At 37.6% G+C, this 24,096-nt stretch overlaps 2 protein-coding genes across 6 annotated transcripts; both read left to right on the top strand.

The window, feature by feature from the left end:
* The first annotated feature begins 5,385 nt into the window (after nucleotides 1–5,385).
* Nucleotides 5,386–11,229, top strand: aqp1a.2 (aquaporin 1a (Colton blood group), tandem duplicate 2). Of its 2 annotated transcripts, none has more exons than XM_084412392.1 (5): nucleotides 5,386–5,781; nucleotides 6,540–6,704; nucleotides 6,848–6,928; nucleotides 7,201–7,373; nucleotides 10,888–11,229. In XM_084412392.1, exons 1-5 carry the CDS (start codon nucleotides 5,416–5,418, stop codon nucleotides 10,901–10,903), a joined length of 801 nt encoding a protein of 266 aa, XP_084268518.1. In that variant the 5' UTR covers nucleotides 5,386–5,415; the 3' UTR covers nucleotides 10,904–11,229. The 2 variants fall into 2 exon arrangements, with proteins under 2 accessions (XP_084268518.1, XP_084268517.1); XM_084412391.1 differs by having other exon boundaries at nucleotides 7,201–7,378.
* A 5,469-nt stretch (nucleotides 11,230–16,698) lies between these two features.
* LOC311291330 (uncharacterized protein) lies at nucleotides 16,699–23,145 on the top strand. Of its 4 annotated transcripts, none has more exons than XM_084410293.1 (5): nucleotides 16,699–16,722; nucleotides 20,379–20,423; nucleotides 20,562–20,753; nucleotides 21,283–21,429; nucleotides 21,744–23,145. In XM_084410293.1, the coding sequence occupies exons 4-5, from the start codon at nucleotides 21,366–21,368 to the stop codon at nucleotides 23,033–23,035; spliced, it is 1,356 nt and encodes a 451-aa protein (XP_084266419.1). In that variant the 5' UTR covers nucleotides 16,699–16,722; nucleotides 20,379–20,423; nucleotides 20,562–20,753; nucleotides 21,283–21,365; the 3' UTR covers nucleotides 23,036–23,145. The 4 variants fall into 4 exon arrangements, with proteins under 4 accessions (XP_084266419.1, XP_084266417.1, XP_084266418.1 ...); XM_084410291.1 differs by having other exon boundaries at nucleotides 20,520–20,753; XM_084410292.1 differs by lacking the exon at nucleotides 20,379–20,423.
* Nucleotides 23,146–24,096: the final 951 nt, after the last annotated feature.

Here is a 24,096-nt window from a genome sequence, read left to right as displayed (position 1 = left end):
GAGGCACTAGAGAACACTATTCATTTGAATGCAAAATACAATTTCACCGCTAGATGGGAGAAATTCCTACAAAGTGTACCTTTAAACCTGCTCGGGAGTAAGCTTATTTCATGTAAACAAGATTATATTGCGGCTTTATAAGCGGAGGTGATATGGGAAGTCGTGATTGGCAGCGTGATAGTGTACTTTTTGAGAGATATCGTGAGGGTTCTTTCCTTTACACTATTAGAGATACAGAGAACTTGGTGAAAAGTGCTGCAGGTTTTAGGTGTTTTTGTGGTATTTCCAAGCCACTTAAGACCCAAGGTTGTACAGCAGATTATTTGATTTTTTTTTGCCAATGCAAGTACATTATAATTTTTAATGAAGATCATGCAAATGATCATGATCATGCCAATAAGTATAACGTACAGTATGTGTTCCTCAGGCTTCCCTTATGTGATTGGTGCCATAGACTGCACACACATTCCCATCAAGGCCTCAATGAAGGGGATTTTGTTAACCGAAAGGGGGGTCACAATGTAAATGTGCGGGCAAGTGCAGATTCTTAATATTCCAGATTAGTACTATTATATCAAATTTAAAAAAGGAATAGAATAAAAAAAAGTATGCAGTTGACTGACTTAAATCTCTTAGTATGAGAGATGTATGTCTATGTTCCATATCACAAATGTGTAAGCAAAATGGCCAGGATCTGTGCATGCCTCAAGAATTTTCAAAGAGTCACATTTATGCACATTTTTTGAACGTGGTAAGGGAAAATATAAATATCAAGCTCACTGAATTACATACACTTGCTGATCCTAACAGAACTGCATTTTTTCCATTATACAGGTGATTACCACAGGATCCTGCTTGGAGACAGGGACTATGCAAGCAGGCAGTATTTTATGACCCCATTCCCTGACCCAAACCCCGGACCACAAACCCGTTACAATGCAGCTCTAGCATCTCACGCATTGAAAAGACCTTTGGCCAACTAAAGGGAAGATTTCAGTGTCTGGAAAGTCTGAGGGTTGCGCATGGCAGGGCCTGTGACATTGTTGTATGTGCCATATTACATAACATTGTCATATCAGAAAGGAAAAGAGAACAAAAAGAAAAAGAAAAAGTACAAAACTGCCAACCTCTGTATCACTTCTTTGTGCAGACTCTTCTGTAGGCCTTTCTGTAGATGTGGACTCCTGCAATTGCAGTCAGAAATAATAGGTACACAAGTGTAAATCAAGTAAAGTTATTTATGCACTTGCAGATACTTTCTCCAAAGGACAGTAATCTGAGAGGGTTTCCTCAATGTCCTGTGCAATGGAAACAAATAATGGGCATTACAAAGTGTTGACTTTCTTCCCTTCTGATGTAAAAAGTTAGAACTGCACTTACTGTACATGCTTCAGCCACTACTTGCTTGGGAACAGGTAAAAGTGTTGGTGTATTGTGTAAAACTGCACAAAAGAGGAAAGCACAATGTCATAACAATGAAGTGCACTGGGGTAAAATGTGATTCAGCGTTTTGAACGAATCGGTTGAGTCAAAGATTCAATGACCCATTCATAAACAACTGCCTCATTCCTGAATGAATCATTTGAATGAATGACTCAATGACTCATTAGGATGGTCACTTGCGCCACCTACTGGTGGTGGTTTAGTTGCTTCATGGTTAAAAGTATAATTTTTCCCCCCAACATTTCTTATTTGTATGTTCAAAAATATTTAAACCTTGGGTTACCTTGTGGTAAATATAACAAATATGCAGATTTAAATATTTTAAAGCTGATGAGAATTTTGTTTTATATTACAAGACAAAAATCCGATATTTTCCGGAAAAGCAACTTTTTTACATGGACAAGTGAATGACCTATTTACTTGTCTGAGGGACAAGCACGTTAATGGCTTAATGTCGAGCTCTGCTCAAAAGCACTTGTTGTTAATGATATAATTACACTGTAAACCCTAATAAGTTGAGACTATTCAAATGATTTTTTAAGAAAGTAAAATTGAGTAATGGCAAAATTGACAACTCAATTCAATTGAGTTGACCTAATGTTGGTCTCTTCATTGAATTAACTTAAATGTTCAAGTACAGATAACTTAAACAGGGAAATAGACTTAACTTAAATTTTCCAGTTTTATATGGTTGTTTACTTGTTTTAATTTATAAATTATTTAATACAAATATTGTTTTTCCATAAACTGCTTTATTAGGTTTATACATTTACATTCATTTAAGAAACATTGCTCACAACATTAAGCTCGTATTTTTAAGTCACATTAAGACACATGAACAAAACTTTAAGCTCATATTTTTAACAGTAAGCTCACATTTAAAAAAAAAAAAACAGTAAGCTTATATTTTTAACAGGAAGCTGCATTTTTAACAGTCACATTAAAAAACAGTAAGCTCATATTGTTAACAGTAAGCTGCATTTTTAAGTCTTTAAAACTTTATTTACAAAATATTAATCTCCAACGCACGTTCACGCAATTACGTCTGCTCTCGCATGAACACAAAACTCAAGCGTCGTGGTGCTATGTGTGTTGTGTTCACGTGCGAATCTGAACACAACATGCAATACTCTCATGAACGGGCGTTGCAGATAAACGTTTTCAAAAATACACTGGTAAATTATGTTTTTATGCACAAACATAGCACTCGTTTTGCTTCATAAAATTGAGGTTAAACCACTGGAGTACTGTAGTACAGAGTACTGTAACAAAGTCTTTCCTGTCGTCCTTGAAAGTTAGTTGCGTTGGATGTCAATGGAGGGACAGAAACTTACCAAATTTGTCTTGAAGATGGAACGACACAAGGGTGAATAATCAATGACAGAATTTTCTTTTTTGAGTGAACTAACCCTTTAGATTGAGATTGATACAATCTGTGTGTGTGTGTGTGTGTGTGTGTCTGTGTGTGTGAATGACAGAGAGTGTGAATGTGTGAGAGAGTGTGTATAGGTGTCTTTTGGACATTTTCTCCTTGGAATACTTACCAAACATGTCTTAAAGAAAGCAGGAGAGTCATCTACAAACCAAAGGGGTAGTCCTTGAAGCACCAGAGTTTGGACCTCAGTTGGCTCTGATAGCTTGTGTGGAAAAAATTAAATTGTATTAAATCCAACCACTTGTTATTAATACATTATTTTTAAGGAATTCATAACAGCCTTTAAACATTTATTCAGAGATCAACTCTGAAGTCTATATTGCAGTTTTTACAGGTTTCATATCCATCTACTTTCTTCTAAGATATATCTAGGATACATTTTTGGGACTTCTAACTAACCTTTGTTTGCTTCAGAAGGTTCATCAAGAGCTGACCAGCAACTCCCTTTTTGGCTCTGAAAATGTCCAAGAGGCATGTACTATGTTGGTCAAGGGTCTCGTAAAATTACTTTTTCAAGTTCTTACCAGCAATCCTATTAAGCTTGTGACTTTTAGTCTTCAGGCAGACCTTGTGGGGGTGAGACGTGGATTCGTGGTGAGCTCCAGATTACCAATCGGGGAATAGTGCTGCCTGGATACCCTGGAGTCGCAACTTTAGAGCTTGTAATGAGTTGACAACGACGACGAGTGAATTGGGATCCGGATTGCCTTGGGCTGTGGACGACCGCATCTGACGAGACAAGAGGAATCACTTGTTAATTAGTATATGTCCAGTATAGACAGATCACCTGTATAGTAGCCAACGACCCACCAGCCCCATTGTACTATTCTAGCGACTTCCATATTGGATGTGCATTATTGCTGCCGTGCCTGTGTCGTAGCCAACGACCCACCAGCCCCACTGTACTATTCTAGTGACTTCCATACTGGATGTGCATTATTGCTGCCGTGCCTGTGTCGTAGCCAACGACCCACCAGCCCCACTGTACTATTCTAGTGACTTCCATACTGGATGTGCATTATTGCTGCCGTGCCTGTGTCGTAGCCAACGACCCACCAGCCCCACTGTACTATTCTAGTGACTTCCATACTGGATGTGCATTATTGCTGCCTTGCCTGTGTCGTAGCCAACTTCCATGAGTGCTGTTGCATTGTCCTATAAAGCCTTTGCATCATTGTGCCTTGCCATTACCAGTTTGCATTACAGCTTGAGGCCTCCAGCTTTTCGCTCTAAGTGTGTAACTGTAACCCCACCATCCAGCTTGCCTCACCCCTGGCGTGTACCCGACTGAATATCGCACTCCAGCACCGACGTCGCTGCCTGCCTGCCACTGTCCTGAGTCAACCGCCTGCTGACTGTTGGTGTGAAGATTGTGGTGAAGTCTCACTTGAACCTTGGTGTGTTGTGGTGTTTTCTTTCAAAGTGTGTCCCACGTTTGCAGTGGATTTCCCCAGGCCTCGTTGACGGGGCCGTGTCAGACCGAGCGGCCAGCTGAAGTACCTTGGAGCGAGCCGGGCACACCTTACCGCCAGGTAATAGCCTGTGTAGTGTGCTAGTGAATCATTGCAATTCAACCATTGGCAGCCAGGGCTGCACCGAAGTAACCTCTTGTTTCGCCTTTCCAGTTCATCTGCTGGGGGGGACTCTTCCGGCCAGGTAGTGGCACCCTCTGAGTGGGGGAGTGTGGGGGGAACTAAAGCCAGGCCCAGAGATACACTGTGGCAAAGGGCGACTGCCTTGCTTTTAGAGATGCTCTTAATTGTTCGACTTCAATAAATTCTTTGTTTTAAATTATTTTGTGGGCCTCTGAACCTTATTGGTGGGTGTGGTCTGCTCCTCAGGGCAGTAGGTTGGGGTGGTCGTGCATTAGCATTATTAACATAATTTTGCTTGCTGAGCTGTTAATAAATGTATACTTGTTACGGTATTTGTTCTCCCGAGTCTTTCTGGTAGAAATTTAAGCTTTAGCGTAAGTTCTGCCGGGAAGACTCAATCGTTACGTCACCAATTACCTTCTCATCATCCAATCGTGCTATAAATACTTTTAGTATAAAAGATCGAAACTTACACATGTCTGAGTTCGCAGATGCTGACGCCTACATTCACCTCCATCCTCCCCACCACCACCAGGATGGTCCCTTCCCATGCCTCCCTGGGGGTCGGCTGCGCCCCTGCCTTCATCTTCAGGCAGGAAATGCAGATTCCGTACCCTAAGAATGCGAGCTACGGATGGGGCCTACGCCAAAGAACTTTATATCACAATTTTGCTTGCTGAGCTGTTAATGAATGTATACTTGTTACGGTATTTATTTTCCCGAGTCTTTCTGGTAGAACTACAATTTAATAGGGTTGTTGTGTGACACTAGCTCTCGGACAGTTAGCAATTAACTACCTCCTACCATTTTCTGGTCTAAAACTGTGGTTCCTTTGTTAAAACCAGTTTCCTGTCAGTCATCTTTCACTAAGTGTTTATAAGTGGCAGCTTAGCAGGCATTTTCATTTACCAGCTAAAAGGCAGAAGAGGAACAATTCTTGTAATGGCTCGAGAGCTTAAAAGTTGGCCCTTTTGGCGGGCAGTATTGGCCGAGTTTGTTGGGATGACCATTTTTGTTTTTATTGGTATAGCCTCTGCCATTGGAAACAGGCATAACAGATATCCTGACCAAGAGGTTAAAGTAGCTTTAGCTTTTGGTCTGGCGATTGCCACGCTGGCTCAGAGTTTGGGGCATATCAGTGGAGCCCACTTGAACCCAGCTATTACTTTAGGACTTTTGGTTAGCTGTCAGATCAGTTTCTTCAGGGCCTTCATGTATGTCATCGCCCAGATGTTGGGAGCTGTGCTGGCAAGTGGCATTATGTTCAAAGTTAGCCCTGACCCTGACACAACACTGGGGCTCAATATGGTAAGTTGCTTTATACAGTATTACATTTCAACCACTAATGCTACATTCAGAATTGTATTACATGGTTAGTTGTCATATGGGGATATTTTAGTAACTATAAGTTACACAAAAGTTTTTTTTTAGTTTTTTTATCTAGCTGTGACTAGAACTAGAATATTTTAATTATTGTTTCCTCCTTCCAGGATCTTTCTTATTTATTCCAGTATTTCTTTCTTTTTATTTGGGGCTGCAAAACGGTTCTAAATGTACAGAAAAATTAAGGAAGAAAAGAACTCAACATGTGCATTTAAAATATTACGGAAATATGTTTAATGTAATTATTGTAATAAGCTGTCAACTCAATAAACAATGTAAATATTTTCCTGGTAATATTTTAACAATTTGCTTTAGTTCCATAACAAAATATAAAGACAACAATTAACTTTTCTTTTCTTTTTTTTTTTTTTTTATATTATATTTATATATTACTATAACAAACCTACAATATTTATTGGTAAAGGTTCCCATTCTGACCATTTTTCCCATGTAGTGTGACACACACTGCTAATGGGGTAAATGTTTGTTAAATGAGCTGTCTTTTTCTTCTGATAATAATGGTGCAAATGTTAAAAATTCATTCAGATGTTAGGAGGTATTCTTGAAATCACATTTATTATCTTGTCTTATGATTGTAATATGACAGTAGTAGCATCATGTTGAACTTTTTGCATCATTGCAAGGTAATCCAATATTTTTTTATTTTCTTATTTTCCTTATAGCTGAGTACCGGTGTGTCACAGGGACAGGGATTTGCCATTGAGCTCTTTGCAACCTTTCAGCTGGTCCTCTGTGTCTTGGCCACAACAGACAAACACCGGACTGATGTCACAGGCTCTGCACCCCTAGCCATTGGACTGTCAGTGGGTTTAGGGCACCTGGTAGCAGTAAGCACTTGATAATTGACTTTTCATCGACCAAACGTAAATGATACGCAATGTTCTTAGATCAGTAGATTTCCAACCAAGCTTAGTCAAGACTCTTTTCTGCTGCATGCATAACCTTACAAGCTCATCATTCTCATCCCCAGATCAGTTACACCGGCTGCGGCATCAACCCTGCTCGATCTTTTGGACCAGCCGTCATTCTTGAATCCTTTAAAAACCACTGGGTAAGTTCGCACCTCATTTTATCAACAAGGTTTTTGTCAGAACAAATTGCAATTGCTGTTTGAGTAAAAACAAAAATGAATGGCAACTTAAATGCTTTGCTGAGGGTAGAGATTAGTCATTTTATGATTTGGTTGCATTATAAACATTGTGACATATATTACTTCTTCAAAAGCATTCATAGGCCAGAAAAGAAAACGTTTGGTTCTGTTCTTTTGCGTACTATGTGCAAAATAACAATTTGATCAAATGTAACAATTATTTCCTTGTATAGATATACTGGATTGCACCCATGATCGGTGGGGTGGCTGCTGCTCTTGTGTATGACTTCTTGCTCTACCCAAAAAAGGAAGCGTTCGGCAAGCGTATGAAGGTTCTGAAGGGCACGGCTGATCCGGACCCCTCGGCGACAGAACCCCTAATCGAACCCCGAACCCCCAGATCTGGGTCTGGTCAGTGGCCTCGGCCCTGAAATGTGTCTTTAACCTTCATTAAATGTCTACATACATTACCAAAATATACAACATCATTTATGTTGTTGTTGTCAAAATGATTGTTTAGTTGGCTTCTTCTAGTGTCTTACTCTGTGTAGCAGCATCGATCTGGCTAAATTGACTACTTGCACGGCTACTTCCAACACTTAAGGAAGTGTTCTGCCGTCTTCTGTCTATAATATATCTCAGGAATTTCCTGTAACAGCATTCAGCGCACTTACAGATTTATTCTTGGGGAGGCAGATTATTTTTGCTTTACGGGCTGGCAGTTGATTGAATAAATTAATCTTGTTTTCAGCATTACCGTGACTTATCTTGACTTTTGAGTTTGCCATAATTTTTCTATCTATATTTATTTTCTTATCAGTAATGAGTCTCAAATGGTAACTTGCTGGTGGTCCTATACAGTAAACATACAGTTGTGGTTATAAGTTTAAATAAACCTTGCAGAATCTGTACAAAATGATCATAATAATTTTAACAAAATAAGAGGGATTATAAAAATTGCTTGTTTTTGTTTTTTTATTTGGTAGTTCCATGAATAAGCGACTTCACATAATAGATGTTTACATATTGTCCACAAGACAAAACAGTAAATACATTTACAGAATGTTCATAAGTTTGCATACACTTGATTCTTAATACTGCATGTGTCTCTTTACCTGGATGATCCACGACTGCTTCTTTTCTTTTTCGTAGTTGACATGATTCCCTTACTGTCTTATAAGAGCAGTTAAACACTGTTCTTCAGAATAATCCTCTAAGATTTGTTCATCTTCTTTGGTTTTCCAGCATCTTCTGCATATTTGAACAACACTATTTTCCAACATTAGACAAAATAAGTACAACTTACTCTGATCATCCTGTTGTTACTCCTCTTATTTAGTTAAAATTATTAACATTATTATGACCACAACTGTATAATAAGGTGATGTCGTTTAGATCTTCTGTTCTTCTCTCTCTTAGATGCATAATGGGTTCATGAAGTCTCTCTCCTCTCTCAGACATTGCAGCATTATTAGACTGTGGTTGTTGAAGACCCCCAAAACAGTAATATTCAGAATATTTATTCTGTGTTTTAAAATATATGGACTGTGAACAGTATGATTTTAAGGTGGCATTTTACAAATTAGACAAGAACCACATTATGTCAAATTGAAAGTACAGAAGTTGCTGTGGCACTAGCATATCAAATTTGCAAAACAAGTGTCCCCAACACTATCCCCATCTGCCATTGCTTGAATAGAGGATCCAGTCAGGCTATTTGGTTAGACAATGTTGTTATGTCGGCCTAACTGGGATAATCAAACAAACACAGCAAAGCTTTGAAGAAGTTAAAAAGCCACAGTTTCAACACATTTCAAAAGTCTCGCATTATGAATGCTCTCTCTTGATATTACACTGGGAAAGAGGAAAGTGTTTTAACATTGAAAGAATTAAGCATTTGCAAATCTGTAGCAATATATGCTCAGCTTTGTACTGAGAGGTTTATGAGAACACTTCTGCAAAGCAGTTAACAAGTGTAACCAAACCGACCTGATGTCAACTTCTGTATCACCTCCGGACTAACCGATGCTAAAGCTGTCACACAAGTCAGCATTTTGTTGACTGCCACGAGTTACAAAGAATTAACAAAACTCTTTGTTGGACAATGTCACGAACTGAATGTCTCATGCTGTTTGCTCTGTACTAACTGTTAACTAATTGAAATCAATATATCCACTAGCACATTTTGAAAGGAATTATTTTGTTTCCTTCTTGGCGCAGTCAGATGTATCGCACGCATGGATGCCGCTCACTTAGGCATTTATCATTTTAATGAGCACTACAGCAAACCCTGTCAGGTATCTACAATAAATCTATTTTAGGGAGAGCATTTTGCTTATGAGAAATAAACATCAATGCTTAGCATCTGTTTTTAAAACCACAAAAAAAAAAAAAAAAAGCCATCCCAAAATGCATCAGAGTGGATCTGCATTTGAGCATTGCCATGAATTTAAGGTGCATGCCTAAAATTCTTGGCCGGCATTCAAATGGTAATCATAACTTTTGACTCGGTTTCACTGGAAAACTATGATTTCTGTTTTATTGTCTTTATAGGTAGATAAAAATTAACACAGTGAAGGAGATCTGATTCATTAGAGACGCAGATGGCGGTTTAAAAAGTCAGTTTTAGTCTTTTTTCAAATGATTTTCGACAATATTTGTATATCTGGTAATCAACGATTGGAAACAGCACAATTTAATGGACAGGTGATGACAAAGGCATTCGATTACCTGTTCCCTTTACTCAAAATACTTTTTTGGGCCTCATTCATAGAACATGTTGCATATTTGCACATGTAGTCTCTTTGGTAATTGTTGCAAGTAATTGTAAAGCAATCCTTATGTATATCCATGCAGAATCTGTCACAGAATGCAAATAATTGTTTGTGAAACAATTCATAAATTGTCACAAAAAATTATAAATTTAAGTGAAATGATTCTTGTGATAATTTACAATTTTTCGGATACTTTACATGTTTTGTTTTTTGTTTGCCAGACACAGACTATCCATCTATCCATCCATTGTCCAAACCATTTGTCCTCTGCAGGGATGCTGGAGCGTATCCAGTCATCTAGTGATAATGGGAATTGCAACATTTTTTAAACTTGCACACTCAAAGATAATAATAAAAAAAGAATAATAAGAATAGTCATTCTGCAACTGAAGAAAAATTGTAAACCAAACGTGTGATGAAAATGTGCTGGCTTAAGAGCTTTTAACTTCCCCTGCAACCTAAACACATAGAGAAGAGTTTATACTGGTGGCTTTGCTGAGGGTGGAGTGAGACTTTTGAACAACATTTATCAAGTGACAGAACTGCAACACCCAAAAGTTCAGTTATCAGTTTCCTCACATTGTGCTGATGAGGCATAAACAAGCACACACTGCAGATCTCCTCGAGCACACTTGCATTGCTTGACAAAAGCGAAATGCAAAGCAAATTCAAGGAGGGGACTGTGAGTTCGTGGAGTGAATTTCAAGGGGGGACCAGTTCAACTTCACAATGTAGAGGATTTGCATCTTTTATCCACGTAATACCATCCAAATGCTAATTTCATACATAAATATAGTGGGAATCTATGGTTTAAAAATAAAAAATATACCCCCACCCCCCAGTGAATCTCAGGCATTCCCACCACTAACCCTAAAGGTGTCTTGAACAATGTGAGCAGCATGAGCCGCAATCTATAGGAGAGAAGAATGGGATCGGGATTCAAACTCAGGATGATTGTCAAAATATCTAATCTCCATCTTTACTCTCCACACCACTATTCCTGTAACAGACTCTTCTTTTTATTTGTTTTGTTGCCAAGAGTGCAATTTTAGGTTTTGTTTGTTTTTACAGAAATACAATAAAAATGCATAAAAAAAATTTGAGTTGTTATCTGACTTGTGTTTGTCTTTTTTGTTTTTGTTGCAGGAGGTCAGGGAGCTGAGTAAACATGGATTACAGAACAACCAGGCAAACTCCTCTCTTGACAGATTTAAGTTAACTGGATACCCAGCAAGCAATAGCCTAACTATAGACCCCATATAGTCCGGCTATGAGTAAACCGCTTCTAGCCAAAATAACCTTGAACTTGGTTACATGTCGTTCTTGCCAAAATAACTTGATATTCCATCATGTAAGCAAAGTCAACAGTGATTACAATGTGTTTGGTTTCATTTCTTTGACATGTTCTATGCGTTCTATGGTTTTTTTTAAATCAATTTAAAGCTAATGTACCTTGCAAAAATTAAATGAAATTTGCGACCAACTTTACTTCTGTATTGTGATATTTTTGGGTGAAACAGCTTAGGAGCCAACCACACAGAAAACATCTCCACTGCTTTGCTTTTTCATTGTTTTTGTAGCATGTAAACACATACAAATGTGTTTGACCATTGCGCTTGCTCGTGCGCATGACGCTGGCTTCTAAAAACATGGCGCTCAAGTTAAAATAAGTTCAAATTGAAAAAAAAAGAGAGGCATGATTTTTTCCATAATTTGTGATCTTTACTGAAGCAAACAGCAGACCAGTGGCCCACCCAATCAAAAGTTATCCATTTTCCAAAGATGTATGAAATAATTTAATCTACAAATAATAATTATACTGAATGTATACTTTTTTTTATTATTATTTAGTTAAAAGAATGATTAAATGCAAGTTTTCATGGTCAATTGTAGGCGATTTCCTAGTTTTCCCTCTTCCTAGGTGCATATCATAATGTCAAAATAAAAATTAAATAGGCTTTAATTCGTCAGTTTCTGTTCATCCCATCCACAATGTTTTCTTTAGATCCAAGTTATAATTGTAAGAATTGATTATGAGTTCATCTCCGTTTTTAACCAGAAGTTCCATCGTCTCGGACTAATGTTCAGGGTTGTAGCGCTGGTCTGAAAGGTGGTGGTGGGGGTTCTGTCAGTTTTAATATGAAATGGATTATCAAAATTAAAACAACACACAAAAAACTGAATATTTCAGGTATATATTGGCAAAACAATTTTTCATTTGCATCTTAAGTGAGAAAAATATATAAATCCAGAAGTTTCATAGACAAATGTGTAAATGTTTTAAATGTGTCACTTTTATTATATGTAATGTTTAAAAAAAAAAACTGATACTGATAAACTGTTTGCAGATATATAATGTGAGCAAAGTATTACTGTGAACTTATTTAATTTGAGACCATTAAAAACTATTGTAAATAAATAGATTTGCAGTGGACCAACAACTATACAGTCATCGCCAACATACAGTGTATCATCAATGTTTCTAGATCTTCTCCTGGACTGAAGCACAGGCTCTACTCTTCAGCACAATGGTGACCAACATTTTTTTTACAGTAAACTACTGCCAATAGTAGCCCAACTAAAATAAACACTGATCACCATAATGGTGACTTAAGATTTGTGATTTTCTCCTTCAGTGATTCTGTTTGTTAACATCAGGTGTCCTCAATAATGCTCAATCATCACTCAATTAATCACTTAATTATCTTATTAACTTTTTAACACTGCTTCAGCGTTACTTATAACACTCTGAGTGTGGATTATATAAACACTGAGCAGTGTTAACTTAACACTTTTGCTGTGTGCTTATCAGGTGTTTTTATCAGTGTCTCAATTCACTCACTTCTTTTCATTCTAGTGGACTATATTAGAGAACTAATGTAGGGAATAGTGAATGAGGGTATAGGGTGTGATTTGGAAAACAGCCTCTGATCGTCTACTTTGAGCGGTGTTAATTCACAGTATATTCCTGTAGGCTATTTCTTCGAAAATGACAAATATAACTACGGGATATGACTGTTTCAATGGAAAATGGTATGATGCTGTCAAAATTTGGCCTTTTATTTACAGCAAGGGTTAAGAGTGTAGGTCAATTTTATATCATTTTAAACCAGATTACAAAGCCACAGTTTAGCATTAGAAAGGCGGTCTGTTTAGACCCTTTTCTGTTCCACAAATAATAATTAAGGTAAATAAATTAACTGACACTGTATTCCAAATGAGTAAAACAGTTTAGAGATGTATAACTATGCCTCCTTCTTTTCAGATATCTGAAAAATTCCAGCATATTAAGTTGACATTTCATACTAAACTGAACTCTTTTAGGAGGTCTGCGTAATCGGGGCCGTTCCTCTGTTGTGCACACTTGGATGTTTGGACCTCAGACAATAAAACAAAGACTTTTAAAATAAAAATGACATATGACATTACCATTGTTGTTTTGATCATTAAGCAATAACTTTGCTAATAACAAGTTTGTGTCTGTTCTGTGGTAGTAGCATACCGTGTTTTTAATTATACAACATAACTCAATGTCACATATTGATAGGTCATTTCCAGTCACTCAAATTCACATGATTTTGAGAGTCAACTTTAAATACACAAGCATATTTCCCTCAAAATATTAAATTCATTGTGTAATAAACTAAATCATTTAGGGGATTTTACATGATTTATTCAGGTAGATTCCATGAAAGAAATCAAGCCTTAACTACTCAAAAATATCATGTTATTTTTTTTTGTAAGTAGCACATAACATTTTTTACAGTGTACTATGACCTTATTTTCTGATGCACTGCCATCACTATCATCAATACTTCTGGAAAAGGTACAGCTTTTCCTCTCTGTCTTCTATAAAACTTACTAACGTCAACCTAAAACACAGGCAATACTCAAGAAAATATGTATCCCATAAAAGGACTTTGTCATTTATGCATAACACACAGAGTTTTTGGTCCTTGAGTTATTGATTTTTTTTTTTTAAATGGGCGTTAAAATTTATCAAAAACTTAAAACTCATTTGGATGTACAATGATTTTTTATTTTTATTTTTATATTTTTTATATGCATTTCCTGAATCAACTCACAAAGGAGCCTTGACAGCATGTGACCTAACATGTGCTAATGTCTCCTTTACTTCCTTGTTGCAACAATTGTCAAGCACATGGCACATAGATTTTAATTTTATTGGCTGAGGGGAATGTCATATATGATAATCCAAAAATGTGATTATTTTTTTTGTTTGAATATTATTATTGTATTTTAAACGCAATTTTAATCTCTGCGTCATTTATAAATGACAATATACCATAGATGTATTGCTCAATATTGGCAACAGGTGTTTGTGCAACTCCCCGATCTTAAACCCAAAGAGAACCTGTGGTCAATCCTCAAAAGGCTAGTGGACAAAAGCCAACAAATCGTGACCACCTCCGAGCGCTAATAAGGGAAGAACGGATCGCTATCAGTCAGGATTAGGCCCAGAAGCTGATATCCAGCACACCAGAGGTTATGAAGAAGGGTCAACACTGTAAATATTGACTCTTTGCATATATTAAATGTTTTTGACAATAAAAAGCCTTTAAAACTTATTAAATGCTTATCATTGTTTTCCAGCATACCATGGAAACATGTGAAAAAAAGAATCTACAAACTTTGCAAAACACAAATGTCACTGCAAAATGTGCCAATACTTTTTGTAGAGCTCTGTAACATTATCATGGATTTCCTGTTGCTTCATTCAAAATAGATATTTTGAAAAGGGCCATGAGAGAAATGTCAAACAAAATGATTATGTGTGGTGATTTTAATGCTCACAATGGTGTTTGGGGTTAGCAGGGTTACAGATAAAAAATGGGGGATAGAAGAATTCATGGAAGAGAACTCTTCAGTGTGTCTAAATAATGGGAAACCAACTAGAATAGTCAAAGAAAGAGGTGGAATGTCATGTTTGGATATCACAATAGTTTCAGCATCATTAGCTTGTAAATGTATATTGTCAATATCTAAATATAAAATAGGCAGTTATCATTTTCCAGTGACCTGTGAAATAAATGTAAAAAATGTAATTATTATGGTGTAAGATGGGCATATAACAAGGCAGATTGAATGCTATGTGAAGAACAATTCAATCATCCGTCAGTAGAGGGTAGTGTTGATAACAGTTATATAGTAAAGTGGTGAATGGCTTTCATTAAGCAGCTTCTCAGTCTATCCCACCATCATTGTGTAAGTTCTCGGCATTATGTTGGTGTTGTTCTGCTACCATTGTGTGATTTCCCATTTATCTGAAGTGTTTTGAGTTTTTGTTGACTTGTGTTTGCAGCCTTTTGACAGCTTCAAAAGGATACATGTAATGGAAGACAATAGAAAGTCAGCTATACCAAAAAAAAAAGGTCATTTTCGCTAACGCTAAAACACAACGCAATGAAGTTCAACATTCAAAATACAGGTAAAACACCTGTAAAAAATAAATACGGAAAATTCCGTCAAATTAATACAGTGCCCTATTTTTACGGATTTTTTTTTATAGTGCGGGAACCGGCAAACGTTCAACGTAAATTGAATTCCAAAATAAACACAAATAAGTAAACAAAGGTAAGAGGCAGTCCCTCAAGGACGACTGCCGCACACATATAAATGAAATACAATGTAAAGTCCAGGCCTGGTCCTTTCTCATCCTTCACTGTCGTCACTCCACCTGTCATCCTCCCAGGGCTCCTCCGTGAGAAACTCGAGGCCACCGCTGTCCCTCTCGCTCCGTACCCGCGGCTCTCTGCCCCGTCCTGCTTACACAACTACATAAAGAAGATTTGATAGTTGGCTATACGTTTGGATTCCTGCCCATGAATAGATGGAAATGAGGTTGTTGATAAACTGGCTAAGTTATTACCAAAAATTGCAAACAGTAAAAATGAACATCCCATTAAAGGTGCACTGTGTAATTTTTAGTGGCATCTAGTGTTGAGGTTGCGAATTGCAACCATCAGAAGTTACAGTGGCCGACAGGAAGTGATGTCGTCGTCTGAGACAGCAGAGAGTAGCCAGTTCAGCAATGAGGTTTCTTTACAAAGATAAATTAAGAAATTATGTTTACTTAATTATTCAGTAAAACGATATGTTATTGCGAATATTATTGTAACTTGTTCATCATTGTGTCAGTGTTTTATTCGCTGACTTTAGCTTGCTTCCTTGCACGAAGAACAACATGTTGATGAAACATGTTTGTCCGTTTAGGACTCCTGTAGAAACATGTAGATGTAAGGGGACCCGCGGTGTGTGTAGGTAGAAATGGCTCATTCTAAGGTAATAAAAACACAGCGGCTCATTATGTAAGGTCTTTATACACCTCTGAAAACATAGTTATGTATATGATATTGCATTTCTGTCAACAGATCCTCCTAAATTATACAGAATGCACCTTTAAGTAAAGCTGGGGGGAAGCGCTTATAAAGAGACAAATGGTGAAAATGGCCAGAAAACTGGGAAATAAAGGATACAGGTAAACATAATATCCAGAAACAGGTTGGTTGGTAGAGTGGTGGGGCAGGAGCCGAAAGGAAGAGGCAGTCATTACTCGATAAGGATTTATGGGCACATCGGACTCAGGTAAACACCCAATATGTGCAAATTGTGATGAAATGGAATCGGAGCAACATGTGCTGTTGGAGTGTAGATGAGGAGGAAAGAAAGATTGGAGAAAAATGAAAAAGATCATCAAAATATTACTGTTAAAAGCCTCTTAGAAGGTCATTTTAAGACTGGGATAATAGAGAGAACTTCTTTCTTTCTTTCTTTCTTTCTTTCTTTCTTTCTTTCTTTCTTTCTTTCTTTTTCTCCTTCTCCACACTCCAGTCTGGTAGGTGGCGGTAACGCGCCTCTAAAGCTGGTTGCCAACCGCCAATCAAATCAGAGGAAGAAGAAGACGTCACCACTAGCGCCCGCCCCTTATGTTACGTCAGTGACAGACTCCCCTGAGCTGAGGTTAGTTCACAGTGCTTCTCATATTTATACACTTATAAAAACACAGTTTGTTCAGGGTCATTTCTGAATTGTTTTCAACTGGTACAGCGCTATTTGTGCGTATTTTCTTCCGGTGCCTTCGAATAATTTCGACCGTATTTGTCATCACATATGCGTTTTTTCATAATTTAATTTTTTGTTTTCATATCACTTTATACAATAAATCCAAAATGTATAAACAGCATAAATATGCACCTTTTTCGCTACACATATTCTTATCCGTCAGTTTGACTGAATGAACTGTAAAATTTAATTTTATATACTTTTTTTCAGACGTCAAGAGAATAACGTAACTTTTGGTATTTTAATGTGACATGATAAATAACAAGATTGAATATATGGCAAGAGCTCTTCTCAGTCGCTGCTGTTTTTTCGGTAACACTTTACAATAAGGTTTTATTAGTTAACAAATTTAGTTAACATTAATAAAGAATGTACAAAACTTGTGCAGCATTATTATTAGTTAATGTTAATTTCAACATTTAATAATGCATTGAAATCAAAAGGTGTATTTGTTAACATTAGTTTATGTACTGTAAACTATTAACAAAAAACTGTATTTTTATTAAATAACATTAACAAATATTAATAAATAATGTAACAAATGTAAGTCTTATTGTACCCAGTTTTTGTAAATTATTAATATTATCGTGTTCATAGAGTGAATGATTAGCTGATTGTTTACAGTTTATTGGAAGTTATTTTCATAATTAGCACATTGTCAAGGCCATGGGGTGATAGGAGTGCTGCGGTAATTACTTATTTTTGTGGGCCGACCTGGAAGTTATCATTACCCTGGCTCCCTCAACATTGGCTTTTTTGATTATTACAGAACAGAAGGTAATATGACTTAACAAAAGCTTATGATTCTTACATGTTTTGTTAATTGTGATAATCTTCACAATTGAACACAACTTTTATGAATTTTGAAGCGTAATTACAATCGGCAGAAGTCAAAACCTAAAGATTGGCTATAAACTACACCACAGTCACACTTCAACATCACCATCACTTTCCAGTCTTTAAAAAAAAAAATCCCTGAAGGTTATAATATTTTGCAAGAGCGCAGTTATAAACACAAGAGGCTGTGAAAGCAGACTATAGTGAGTAGAAGAGTTTTACCTGTTAGCAGAGGTGTAGCTAGACCCTTTTACAGTAAAATCTAGCTGTGTCTTAGTAAAATTCCTGATAAATAATTTTCTGATGAGGTAGATTACAGTAGATACGTCTGAAAATAGGCTTTCCTATTCATTGAACATTATAATTTACATTATTTGAATTAGGGATGGGCATTTTTCAAAAATATTGTATTCGAATATTTGGGCTCATAAACAACGAATATTTGTTTATTTAAATTACGTTTAACAAGAAAGACGTTGTATGTTATGATTGCATAATGATTGTACACTGGCCGGGAAGCCGATATTTAAAAGTGAAGCGTTTGTTTACCTCAGGGTTTGTAAAATAGGCCACGTGCACGCGCACGAAAAAACGAGATTTTGATTTCTTCCCCCTCTTGACGTCAAGACGGGGGAGGATATACCAAATATGGACACCGCAAACCTATGCCGCGGGAAGCCCGCCCCTCTCCCCCTCAGATTCAGTTTAGTCGACTCGAGAAAGATGGAGAAACCGAGTGCACACCTGAGATGCTCTGTGGTTGACTGCCACAAACAACATGCAAATGTGTTTTCTCTACCAAAAACGGACGAAACTATCAGGGAACAGTGGAGGAAATTCATTTTTAATGACGCTGTCCCAACAACTCTTTCAAGTGGCGTATCGTTAGGTGTGTGCGCTAAACATTTTACACCGGAATCATTTAACAGTTACAAATTTGGGGCAATATCAGGCGAACTTGGCCTCGAAGCTCCGTTTGGGAAAAGGTGCCATCCCCACCATCAGGGACTTGCCAGAAATTGAAAAGGTAAAACTGTGTTTTTATTGCTCTACTGTGGTTAACAAATAGCAGCTAACTGCTAATGCGGCTATTGTATGTAACGTTACCTTCGAGGTAAACACGGGGAATGGACTCTACGAATGCTAGCCACATCTTTCCACTTTGTTTTACACTAGCAGCTACAGTAGTGACGGTACAGGAGTCCATGCTCAGTGGCTAAAACTGTTTAAATGCAAGTATGAAAACAATATACCACTAAACATTATTAGCCAAACTCATGCAAAACATGCAGTTTGAAAATAGCTTTCAGTTAGTGGGGCTTCTGTAAGAATGTATCTGGAAATGGTGTATTTTTTCTACGACCAATCAACGCGCCCCTCATTTGCATTATTATAATGACCGTCCACGACAGCCAAAACATCGCATCAGATCTCGCGAGACAATAATGCCTTTAGAAATAAGGGTCTGAGGGGCTCTGTGTTGATTTTTTTTCCACTTTTCTTTTTTAGAAGTGCCTGAAAGACTATAATAGAGCATTGGGTATCCAAGGTAACACAACATTATGACTCCTTTAACAGAATGTGTTAAAGGGACCATCAAAATAAAGTGAAACCTATTCATTTGTTTATTTGGTTTCACTTTATTTTGATGGTCCCTAGCTCGTTGGCCACACGGACCATTTATCCGCTCGGCTCAAACGCAAGCTTACAGGGGCTGCGTCAGAAAACTGATAAATGCTGCCTTCGTAAGAGGTAAGAAGGCATCAAGGCACGTCCGAATGCAATGTTAGCTTCACTTCCGGTCTCCTGAGATTCCTTCATCTGATCGATTCTTGAAGGCAGCATAGATGTATCCTTCGCTGCCTTTGATATCCCACAATCCTGTGCTTTCCATTCGGTGAGCTAAAAAATAAAGATGGCGTCTGAAAGTTGCGGCTGGTCGTCAGTTTGTGTGTAAATACATTTTTGAAAAGCATTTTCCACTTATGATGTCATTTCTTGCGAGAAATTACTATTGCGGTAGTTAAATATTCGCTTCGTTTTTACTAAAACTCGCTCTATTTTACTGTTTACTGCTTTGTGAGGAACCTTCGTGCACAGTCATTGGCTGATAGTGCAGCGAGGAAACAAGTCACCGCCTGAGTTTTCAGACTCAGCCTAGAGCAGATGCGTTTACTCACTGATTGGTCTTAATTTGAAAACAGATGAATTGTAAGGTAATAATTATTTACTTATTAGCTGGCAAGTATGCAGTGACGTGATTGATACCCATGAGTGTGTCCTTGTTTTTAGTTCTAATATTGCAACCAATTGATTTTTGGGTAATTATAAAACATGCGCGAGACGTTCAAAATGATTTTTGTCAAGTTCGTTATCTCCCAAACTTACTAAATACGTTTATTTTGTAGCATGTTTGGCTTGTCAAAAACGTTACATTCAGCTGTCACAAATTCGGTGACTTTTAAAAATAAAGTTCATTTTTTACCAGGAAAGGAGTGGTTTTGGTGCGGGTTTTTTTATTGTCAATTACAACCAAATATTTTTTATTTAAAACCGTGGGAAAATGCAGATCCGGTGGTAAATAATAGTGAAAAATCACCTTTTAAAACTGTTGCTCCATTATTACCCCATAGCAGATTTTGACTTGCATACAAACCGTAAACAAAGCAGCGCTTGCTTATGAATATCAGTCATGTTGATCACTTTCTTCGTTCCAGATGGCTCATGTTGTTATGAAAATATTCATGTATTGGAAGGCTCAGGTAAGATGACGTACAATTAGATCAGCCTTCTGTCTGTGTCGTCTTGACTTATTTGCTTTTATTCTCGTAAACTGACCTGATTGCTATACTGTACAGCCAATCAGAGTGATCTCTCTCTCGTCGACGGCTCCACTGCAGATTCGACATGCTGGATTGGGCGAACTGCCGCCGCCGTGAGCCCGACTAGAGCCGACGTGTGGAAGACGCTCACCGATGGCCGACCATCAAGCTGATGTGTCATGGCTCTTAAACTGGGACTTGGCGGTGTGACTCTTATTCTGCCTGACTGACTGGACTGGAGACGGAGCGGTTTGACCAATCAGATGAAAGGTGCGTTTCAGCGCCGACACATTCAAGAATGAAATATCGAAGCTATAAACTGATTTGAAAAACCCACCAACAAAAAAAATGAGAAATCGAGCCGAAATCTCATTTTCCGTTTGTTAAACTAAACGAAAACACAATCCATCTTTCCATTTCTCCGTATTCCTTTTCAGATAAGCTTTCAAACAAGTAAACGTACATGGCCCTCTGGCATCTGTTTGCTGAAATAAACATTTAGCAGGCAACGATATGATGAACTTCAGAGCAATGCAACCATATGAAAATGAAGGCCGATAACTATAACCGATAAATCTTTGCATTTGAAATCCGATAACTGATATATTTGCTGATGAATCTAAATCCAAATTTTTATATCATTTTGAGAGCCTGATTACAAAAACAAAAGTCTTACCATTAAAATCCATGTCCCAAGCACACAATTATAATGATGTTTTCTTATTTCTTATTTAAATATTTTCTTATATAGTGTGGATTACTGAAAGCATCAGATTTAATAACAGATTTATTTTTGCAGATCTGCTCCTCCCACAGAAATTCACCAATAAATGCTGGAATATTCCAATCAGCCTTCAAGTGAAGAAGAGTTTATGAAAGAACATGGAGAACATAAATTATCCTGAATCCTGCAGAATAAAACAGGAAGATATTGAAGAACAAATAGGTTGGTGTTTATTCTTGACTCTTCAGTTAGGTTATAAAACTTCAAGCAGTTTATCAGATTATAATGGTTTGAGGTTTATTGGTACCTGTTAAAGGCATTCAGTTTATCAGAGCAGATGTCACCAATGACATGACTTGTACCTCTAAAAAGAAAAGACATAATATAAAAAATAAAGGCTAATATGAACAGGTCCATCATATTAGTTTTGACTCATTGAAAACAATTGCTTTAAAATTGCTTCTCATTTGAGCTTTTTTTATGATTTACTGAAAATAAAACTGTAGGAACTTATTGTACTTTTACTTTTATTTTAGACCTGATGGAAGCTAATAAGGAGATTGAAGAACCGACTGAAGCGAAGGAGAAACATCATCATGTCAAAACTGAAGAAATGTCTTCGAGCGACTCATTGGAAGGAAAAACCCAACAATGTTTCTCCTGCCCTCAGTGTGAAAAGAGTTTCTCATGCGAACAAAATCTTAATTTTCACGCAAGATTGCATAGATTGCCGCACACGTGTGATCGGTGCGGGAAGAGTTTCACAATTAGAGGAAACCTTACAGAACACATGAAAATCCACACCGCAGAAAAGCCACACATGTGTGATCAGTGTGGGAAGAGTTTCCCTCAAAAAGGAGACCTTAATGATCATCTGAAAACCCACACTGTAGAGAAGCCGTACACACGTGATCAATGCGGGAAGAGTTTTCCACGTAATGGAAGCTTTACCGAACACATGAAAGTCCACACTATGGAGAAGCCACACACGTGTGATCAGTGCGGGAAGAGTTTCTCTCAGAAGGGAAACCTGAACGAACACATGAAAGTCCACACTGGAGAGAGGCCGTACACGTGTAATGGATGCGGGAAGAGTTTCACACATAAAGGAAACCTGAACGAACACATGAAAGTCCACACTGGGGAAAGGCCGCACACGTGTGATCAGTGCGGGAAGAAATTCAAACTAAAAGTAACCCTTAATGAACACATGAAAATCCACACCGGAGAGAAGCCGCACAAATGCGAAGAGTGTGGGAAGAACTTCAGACGGAAACCAAGCCTTCAGGATCACATTAAAATCCACACTGGAGAAAATCTGTTCACGTGTGATCAGTGCGGGAAGAGTTTCAGAAAGGCCGGTGTTTTTAAAGTACATCTGCGGACTCATACTAGAGAGAGACCTTATAACTGTGATCATTGTGGTAAAAGGTTTTTTAGGGCCGATGCCCTGAAGGACCACGTGAAGCTCCATACAAACGAGAAGCCTCACGTGTGCTCTTTGTGTGGGAAGGGTTTTAGGCAGATGGGTAATTTAAAAATACATCTGAAAAGACACAGCGGCGTGAAGGATCACATTTGCTCGAAGTGTGGGAAGTCCTTCATTAGAGATTCTGAACTGAAACTGCACCAGTCAGTTCACACTGTAGAAAAGCCTCATGAGTGTCCGCAATGTGGCAAGAGATTCAAACGGCCAGAATATCTGAAAATACATGAGAGGATCCACACTGGAGTGAAGCCGTATCAGTGTCATTCATGTGGAAAGAGTTTCACTTATTTGGGTTCTCTGCTTGGTCATACAAAAAGCGCATGTCCGAAATTACAGTAGGCGATTTGTGCTCATATCCAATCCCAATGCTGCGTCCCTACCAAACATGACCCAATAACATGCAATAAAAGCTCTCATAAATAGCTGCTCATAAAATATATTTCACCCCACACGGCTGAGATTGTTATGGCTCTGTCTACATCATTTTATTTTTGATATCCGAAGTTCATTTCAGATTTGTTCTGGTCAGTTGATTTGCACCATATGTTCATCTGTAGCTTCATTAAGTCTGAACAGTTAATCACTAAGGGGGCATTTACACAACACCGTTTTCAGCTAAAAACGGAAAACTCTTCATGCTTTCGGCCGTTCATTTACAGAACAGCGTTTTGGGGGCTTGAAACCGCAAACTTTTAAACGGATTTCAAAGTGCATGTTTTTGAAACGATAACATTATTGTCTCCATGTAAACTACAAAACTGTAAATTTGTGAAAATGGTGACTTTATGCGCATGCATATTACGTGTTCAATCTGTAAATGTTTCTTTACAAAGTTACATCGCCAACTACTGGCCTGGCAGCAGAATACAGCGTTTTTAGTCATTTTCATGGATCATTTTGACAACTTTGCAATCTGTACACGAAAAACGCAAAGGAAAAAATAGTACATCGTTGTCATGTACTTAACATCTGTACTAAACATAACAAATTTAAACAACATCTCACGCCCTCCGCAAGCTTTATACAACCAGCAGAAAGAGAAGCTGGAATAAGGACAAGCAGTTCAGAGTGCAGTTTTTACAATAACATTCCTTTCATATTTGTTTTTTTATATGTTTGTAGTTTTGATCAATATCTGGCACGTTTTTGATAATGTACATTTTCACCCTTACTGTGATGATGTCACAGCTAGCGCACAGTCATTGTCATTGCACAATCTCATAGTCATTGTTGAGTTTCTTTTTTCAATTATTTAATAACATGCACATGCCAGATGGGCCGGTCTGAGTATTTCACAATCTGCTCAGTTACTGGGATTTTCACGCACAACCATTTCTAGGGTTTACAAAGAATGGTGTGAAAAGGGAAAAACATCCAGTATGCGGCAGTCCTGTGGGCGA

This window comes from Rutilus rutilus, assembly GCF_951802725.1.
Source record: "Rutilus rutilus genome assembly, chromosome: 6".
Classification (NCBI taxonomy): Eukaryota; Metazoa; Chordata; class Actinopteri; order Cypriniformes; family Leuciscidae; genus Rutilus; species Rutilus rutilus.
This window is presented reverse-complemented; position numbering and strand designations above follow the sequence as displayed.

Excerpts from the sequence above, each read along its gene's own strand:
- aqp1a.2 (XM_084412391.1), top strand. The coding sequence starts at position 5,416 with ATGGCTCGAGAGCTTAAAAGTTGGCCCTTTTGGCGGGCAGTATTGGCC. Across the intron at positions 5,782-6,539 it reads CAACACTGGGGCTCAATATG|CTGAGTACCGGTGTGTCACA; the intron begins GTAAGTTGCTTT and ends TTTTCCTTATAG. Across the intron at positions 6,929-7,200 it reads AATCCTTTAAAAACCACTGG|ATATACTGGATTGCACCCAT; the intron begins GTAAGTTCGCAC and ends TTCCTTGTATAG.
- LOC311291330 (XM_084410292.1), top strand. The coding sequence starts at position 21,366 with ATGGAGAACATAAATTATCCTGAATCCTGCAGAATAAAACAGGAAGAT. Across the intron at positions 21,430-21,743 it reads AGATATTGAAGAACAAATAG|ACCTGATGGAAGCTAATAAG; the intron begins GTTGGTGTTTAT and ends CTTTTATTTTAG.